This window comes from Abramis brama (assembly GCF_963993115.1).
Source record: "Abramis brama genome assembly, chromosome: 6".
NCBI classification, from domain to species: Eukaryota; Metazoa; Chordata; class Actinopteri; order Cypriniformes; family Leuciscidae; genus Abramis; species Abramis brama.
The window spans coordinates 22,270,895-22,278,861 of record NC_139968.1 but is presented as its reverse complement, the minus strand read 5'-3'; the positions used below and the strand labels follow the sequence as shown (position 1 = coordinate 22,278,861).

General features: G+C 34.1%; 1 protein-coding gene across 3 annotated transcripts in view; it reads left to right on the top strand.

Moving 5' to 3' along the window:
- Positions 1 to 338: 338 nt before the first annotated feature.
- rabgap1l (RAB GTPase activating protein 1-like) overlaps positions 339 to 7,967 on the top strand; it is a 94,655-nt gene continuing 87,026 nt past the window's right edge. For all 3 annotated transcript variants that reach the window (XM_084116557.1, XM_084116559.1, XM_084116558.1), the window contains exons 1-4: positions 339 to 442; positions 5,780 to 5,952; positions 6,096 to 6,252; positions 6,798 to 7,008. In XM_084116557.1, the coding sequence (XP_083972683.1) occupies positions 394 to 442; positions 5,780 to 5,952; positions 6,096 to 6,252; positions 6,798 to 7,008 (590 nt within the window). In that variant the 5' untranslated portion in view covers positions 339 to 393. The remainder of the gene's footprint in view (positions 443 to 5,779; positions 5,953 to 6,095; positions 6,253 to 6,797; positions 7,009 to 7,967) is intronic.

The window sequence follows — 7,967 nt, the reverse complement described above, 5'->3', positions numbered from 1 at the left end:
AGATTGTACTTTATTGTTATATTTTGTATATATATATATTTTTTTTTTTGCAGAAAGGAGTTTGTTCGAATTTATTATTTTGACATCATATCACACCTTAATCTCATTTTTTTTTATTGTATTTATTGAATTTTATAGTAAATTAAATGTAATGCAATAGTATTACACACACACACACACATACACACACACACAATATATATATATATATATATAATTATTTTTATTTTATTTATTATTTAAACTAGTAGGTGTCGAACAGCAGGTGTTCCCATCTCCTGATTCGCTGCTGACTCACCTATTTGAAGAGGTGGGCGTGGCTATTTCCAGCGGCGGTGATGACGTCGCCTGCGCCATGTGAATGCGGCGCGCGAGCTCTGATGAGGTTTGCGGATGTTTCTGCGTGTGCACGCGCGTCGCTCAGCTGACAGACTCACAGCAAGTAAGTAATTTTTACCCTCTCAGGAAACTCACAACAAACACAAAAATGACAGAAAACGTCCGCGTTGACATAGCACACGCTCTCGGGTTTCATTTATATTCAGCATGAGCGTGTTTAAAAGCTTTTGAGGGTCCTAAGCGAATGTTTTAAAGTTACAGTGGCAGAAAATGAGCTAATTGTTGATTAGCAGTGGCTAGCTGGCTAAAGGACTAGCTTCAGTTCAGTTAGGATGCGTTTTGTGTGTGTGTGTGTCATGAAAAACATTGTAAGTAGAACGAAACGGTTGTTAATCACCCTAATGTTGTGTCGTTTAAGGCGTTTCCTGTCTGTTATTTTGAATCTCTGTTTTGTCAGCTGGCTAATATTTGAACAGTTTTTGCTGTCATTTTCGCGTTTATTTATGTGTTATCTGTCCTAAACACCTGGATATGTCAGCTGGCTGGAACTGGTTTTGTTTTGTTGTACTGTATATATACTGGCACTAAATTGCTTACTACAAATGTCATTTCATGTGTCATTGTGCACGTGCATTTATGATATAAGTTTAGAGTTAATATGTTACCTTAACTTGAATATATATTTCATGTGTGTGCATATAATATATATATATATATATATATATATATATATATATATATATATATATATAATTATATGCACACACATGAAATATATATTCAAGTTAAGGTAACATATTAACTCTAAACTTATTTTTGGTATATGATATATTCAAGTTAAGGTAATATATTAACTCAAAAATTATATCATAAATGCACGTGCACAATGACACATGAAATGACATTTGTATTAGCCTAAGCAATTTAGAGCCAGTATATATACAATACAACAAAACAAAACCAGTTTCATATATTATATAACCAGTTTTATATATATATATATATATATATATATATATATATATATATATATATATATATACATATACATGGCTCAAAACCTGTTTAACAAGTTATTTAGATGACTATAAGGAACAAGTATGATGTGAAATACTTTGATTTACATATTGCAAAGGAACTTTATATCAGTATTTCAGGCTCTCTGGTTTGTGTGGCTAATGTTTGAAAGGGTTCGGGATGGTTAAGCAAATATGGTTTTGTTTAACAACAGTGTGGAGCCCGTGCTAGCCATGAACTCTTCATCTGTGTTTTAAACATTAAAAGCCATCACTCATCAAAAGCTCACAAAGAATAATGAAAAATCTGTCTAGTAATAATTAGTCTACAATTATTGAAAATGAGTTAATGTGACCACAGAAAACAAATCATTGCGATAGCGATTGACACTGGCTTCTGATTGGTCACTACAGCATTCCAGCGGTGCGATTAATTATTTTCATATAGCCGATTATTTAGAAATGGCTGATATTATATATCTATAATACTTAAAGCACGCACGTATAACTATTAAGTAATTTAAGATACTATTAGATGACGATCTTAATAGTAGGTTAAAATAGCTAGAACAATAAAATAATAAACATTTGCCAATACAAAAAAAAAACCTTATTTATTATCATTGTGTGTGTGTGTATATAATATATTTATGTATGTATGTGTGTGTGTGTGTGTATATGTGTGTATATATATATATATATATATATATATATATATATATATATATGTGTGTAATATTATTATAATACGATTTAAGAACTGCTTTATAAAGGCTTTATGTTCTATATCGTGAATAGAATAGAAAAAAATGCTATAATTTCAGTAAAAAAAAAGGTAAACCCTTATTAAAAAAAAGAGAAATCTTTCAATCTGATATTGAAAATGTTAATGTTATTATCAAATATAATGTTCATAATGTTTAGGCTACAATTCCTAAATTAAAAACTCATACGTATGCTAAAGAAAATTCTAAAAAGATAAAAAAAACAAAAAAACAATTTGCCCTCGCTATATACTGCACAGTTTCGTACCTTATTGCATAGTATTGAAAAGTTCCTCTGTTTGCTCTAAGCACTCTCCTCTTCCTTTTCTGCTGGGTGATGTCATCGAGGAGATTTTCGTGTGTTACATCATGGCTGGCCGTGAAGGAGAACTCAGACCGAGAGACCAGTAACTCAGAGTGCACATCAGACCATTTTGAACTTTAAACGCTGTGTTGGACAGCCAGAAAAACTTGGCTGTTTGGCATCATGTGATTTATGCTGTGTGTGTTGTAGTAACAATAGTCTTGGCAACCTGTTCTAATACAGTATCTGTTTTTTGTCCTTTAATGATAGGCGTGAGTAATACAGAAAGCATAGAAGATAAACTATTGTTTCTAGAGCCTGTTTCTCCTGCTGCGGCCTGCAGTGTGTGTGTGTGTGCACGCGTGTGTGTGTAGCTCATGCACGCCCAGAATAAGTGAACTGCACCAGTTTTATCTTGGTTGAACATAATTGAGACGTAGGCTCTGTTTAACAGAACTGGGTGGTGTTTAATATGATCACTACGGTTAAAGCAACATGATGTCAGTTGTGTGAGTGTTTGTTTGATTTTTCTTTTTTATTTGTCTTATTGGAATGTATTTTTACTGAATTTATAGAAGATGACATTTATAACATCACAACATTTATGGAGTTGCCTCAAGATGTTGTATTGACAATGCAAGAGTCCAGCACTCTGTAAAGTCTCCCGCAGCACATCCCAAAAACTTTCAATGAATTTAAGGGCTGGACACAATTCATGCGTTGAAATGATTGTTCATGCCTCCCTCCCATCAATTTGAGCATGATGAATGACTGGCTAATTCCAAAATAATGACCATGAGTGTGTAATTGCTTCAATTTTGTGTCTTTCTTGGAGTTTCTGCTGTATAATTCAATTTGAATGACTAACTGGAGCTATTTGGCGAATGTCTAAGTGCGTTCTCCATTTATGTTGAGCATGGAACTGGTGCATAATGAAAATGAAGGCCGCACAGAGACCTTCTGTTAGCGTTGGGTTTTATCCTGTGTGTTTTTCAATGGCTGTAATTGACGGAGAATGATGGCCACATGACTGCTCTGTGTGTGAATGTGAAGACCCTTTCACCCGCCGTGGCGTTACCCCATGACCTGAACTCAAGGAACCCACTGTAATGTCACTGCAGTTGCTTTATCGGCTCCATCATATTCATCACTGCTGTTATGTGACAGTTATGCTTGGTGTCATTTCTGTGATAAGGTGTGATCTGACTTGTGAAAATGAGCTGTGCGCTGTGTGAGAACATCACTTTGCTCTGAGCTACTTTAGGCTGTGAAGATGCACTGTCTGACAGATGATACCTCGATAAATGTGAGCTTGCTTGTTGAATCAGCAAAAACATGTGCGATATGCTAGATGGTTGATATCGTTTTCAGATGACACAGCTGTAATTCAACAAAAGGGACTGGTGCTTTAGCACAGATTGATTGTTAGATCCTGCCTGTGTAAACATGACTAGTATTTGAAGCTAAGTTGACATGAAATGTCATGTCATGGTTGACCCTTTTTAACAAATTTCCCATGTTTATTGTGAATGTGCACAATTCTGTTCCCTATTCTAAGAAAAAAATGTTTTTACATATTTCATTTGAAGTATAATAAATTTCTTCACTTCTGAAGGGACTTTTTTTTCTTCTGCTATGTCATCATGGCCTTGCGGTCATGGGGAAATCATAGCCTAACGATCACAATCATTACAATATTACGATGTGTGTGTTTTTTTTTGTAGACTTCGAATAAAAATAGCCTAGATCTGTGAATTAAGTCTTAAAGTGGTATAGACCTGCCACTTGTTCTGCTACCTGTAATGTGTTTCTATTCATTTGATGTTTTAATGCAATGTTTATTTAACTAACAATATTTTAAGTTTTGAACTAGTATTTAGTCAATTAATATAATATATATTAATATTATATATATACTTATATTATATAATTCCCTGTGTGTGTGTGTATATACAGTGTGTATTATATATATATATATATATATATATACAGTACCAGTCAAAAGTTTGGAAACATTACTATTTTTAATGTTTTTAAAAGAAGTCTCTTATGCTCATCAAGCCTGCAGTTAAAAAAAAAAAAAAAAAAAAAAAACAGTAATATTATGAAATATTATTACAATTTAAAATAATGGTTCTCTTTTTTAATATATTTTAAAATGTAATTTATTTTTGTGATGCAAAGCTGAATTTTCATCAGCAAGTACTCCAGTCTTTGGTGTCGTATGATCCTTCAGAAATCATTCTAATATGATGATTTGATACTCAGTTATTATCAATGATGGAAACAGTTGTGCTGTTTAATATATATTTTTGGAATACTTTTTTCAGGATTCATTGATGAGTAAAACGTTAACAGCATTTATTCATAAAAACAGCATTTATTCAAAATAAAAACATTTCTAACAATATAAATCGTTACCATCACCTTTTATCAATTTAACGCATCCTTGTTGAATTAAAGTACTAATTTCTTTAAAAAAAAGAAAAAAGTTATTGTTCCCAAACTTTTGAACGGTAGTGTATATTGTTACAAAAGATTTCTATTCTAAATAAATACAGTTCTTTTTAACTTTTTATTCATCAAATAATCCTGAAAAAAGTATCTCAGGTTATAAAAAAAATATTAAGCAGCACAACTGTTTCCAACATTGATCATAAATCAGCATATTAGAATGATTTCTGAAGGATCATAAGACACCAAAGACTGGAGTACTTGCTGATGAAAATTCAGCTTTACATCACAAAAATAAATTACATTTTAAAGTATATTAAAAAAGAGAACCATTATTTTAAATTGTAATAATATTTCATAATATTACTGTTTTGTTTTTTTTTGTTTTTTTTAACTGCAGGCTTGATGAGCATAAGAGACTTCTTTCAAAAACATTAAAAATAGTAATGTTTCCAAACTTTTGACTGGTACTGTATATATATATATAAAATAATAAAGCAAATAAAATGGTATTTATGTCATTAATGATTTATATTAGCTTAGAATCTAATATATTATGCTTAGCTTATATCTAATATATTATGGAATAGTATATAATAAATATAATATATTATATAATAAATGTAATTGACTATTATTATAATAATAATTATAATTCTTTTACAATGTAATTTGCTATTTATTTAAACAAAACAGGCAATATATTTTGATTTATATCTTCAAAGTCAAAATACAAAAAACAAAATACAGTTTTAATATGCAAGGAAATCCTATGCAGAAAACACTATTTAATCAATCAGTATTTGAAGTTGCGGATGTTAATGTGCCTTGATAGTCGGTCTTAATGATGTAATCCAGCATGTATCCAGTGTAACAAGTCTGTCTTGTTGGTGGGGTTGCAGCAGCGGGCCGAGCGGGTGGACTGTCCCAGGCTATCATGGATGACAGCTCCTCTCTGGGCAGAGTGAGCGGCTCAACTGAATCTGTGTCAACCGTCACCAGTGAGGAGTTTGTTCTTGTGCCGCCCACCGCTGGGGGTTCCCCCTCCAGCTCAGAGGGGAGGCCCAGACTCAAGGTATCTCTTTCCACAGCCTGCTAAGCATCATGTACACTAAGCATGCATTACCCATCTGTTTTAATGCGATAGTGTCCTGTCAACAAGAAGGAAGTTATGAGAATAATCTAGAATGTTTTATCACTGCCATCTCTTTGTCTCAGATGTCGTGGAATGGGAGTGAGCAGTTGGAGCGGGCGATGGAGGAAGTGTTAGATGATGTTGGTGATGGACCAAAAGCTGCAGAAGAGAAAGAAAGTCCTATAGCGCTCGGCTCTCAGAACAGACCGCCCAGCCTGACTCTGGACACAGCCCCCAATGGTACATCCTGCTCGCAGTATACATACATTCACACACACACAAATTATTTTTTGTTATATAATGAATACAGTATGTATATATACAAAGCAGTCAATATGGTATTGATTTATAATATCTTAAAGTGATGGTAAGCAGGCTTAAGATGCAAAGAAATCCTATGCTGATGTAGAAAAGCTATTTGAGGAGATATTTGTGAGCACAGCAGATTTCAGCCGATGCCATCTAAACGAGCTCTCTAGCTTTCTGCTTCCTGTTGCCAAGTGCTATAATTTGGGGGCTCTGAACACACTTCCTCTCTACCTTTCGCGCACTTCCTCATTCATTCACTCTTGACAATGGACCCTTAGATAAAACAGGTTTTTGCAAAGCACGAGTTTATTGTTTGAGGATTGCAGTAGGATGTCGACAAAAGAATCTAAAGAAATAATTACCACCTCTAAAATCCGATCTGATATGCCACTTGATTTGCATCTTACAAATAAAAACAGATTTTAAAGAGAAAAAAAAAAGACAATGTATTGACACTTTGTTGTCTGTATCCACAGAAGTTTCAGCAGCTGTTTTGGAGAGTGTGACCGGACAGGAGGAAGAAGACAGTGTGCAGTTCAGTAAACTGTCCTATCTCGGCTGCACCTGGGTGAAAGCCCCTCGTAACGAGACGGAGGCCCTGAAAGCCATGGCCACCCTGCGGGCAGAGAGCGCCATCCCCATCCCCATCACCCTCCATGTGCCCAACGGCCCAAACGGTTGTGTCCGGTCAGTCATCTGCCAAAAATGCACTCGGGTCCACAAGTCTGAGACCACTGTTTAAGAAACAGTCATTTTAGATTTTTCTATTAAAATGCTTTATTTTCATTGCAAATTATATTCTAACACTGTCCGATTTACACATACTTTTTGAATCCCAGATTAGTGAAAAGATTTTTTCATTATATTTAAATCTTAAATGCTGTTTGTTTCTAGATTTCATTTATTGAAATTATTCCACATTTTTATTTACTCCACCGGACTCTATATTACATCAGATGCATCTCACAACCAGTTTCCCCTGCGGCTTCATAAAAGCTTTTAGATGGAGCACATTTAGCTTTCTTGCTCTGAGACGAACCACATTGGGAGTGTAAAATGTGAGTTCTCTTTAGTTTCTGAGTCTGTCTGTAAAGAGCTAACACAGTTGTCACCTTCGCTGCTTTTAGCTCCTTCTTTCAGGTTCGTAAGCGTGGTGTAGCACTTCTGTTTTTTGTGTTGCACTTCGTGGTGTTCACACCCTGTGTGTTTTCTCTTTTTCTCAGGAACTGGTGTAACCTCAGATCAAACATCTCAATGTACCTCAGAAATGACTCTTTAAGTTAGCTAAGCAAACTTTGATGCACATGGAAAGTGCTGCTCTAATCTAGTGACATTTTTACACCTTAACATTATTCATTGTACCGTAGTACTACTAAATTTAACTACTTATTTTGACTATATCTAAATGTAAATATCCTATTTAGTGTTAGTGATGGCACTATTAAAAGTGCGTGGACTCCAGAAACATTTTGTTTTTTGACTAAAGTTGATGTATATTATAAAAGATTTCCGATTATGTGATGCATACTGTTTTGGGTTTTTCTTGCGATCTTATCAGGGTCGTATTGCATTGTACGATCTGACAAGCAGCGATCGCAAAATTGACAGAACAAAATGCACTCGACTTTAGTTATGAAAAATGTTTT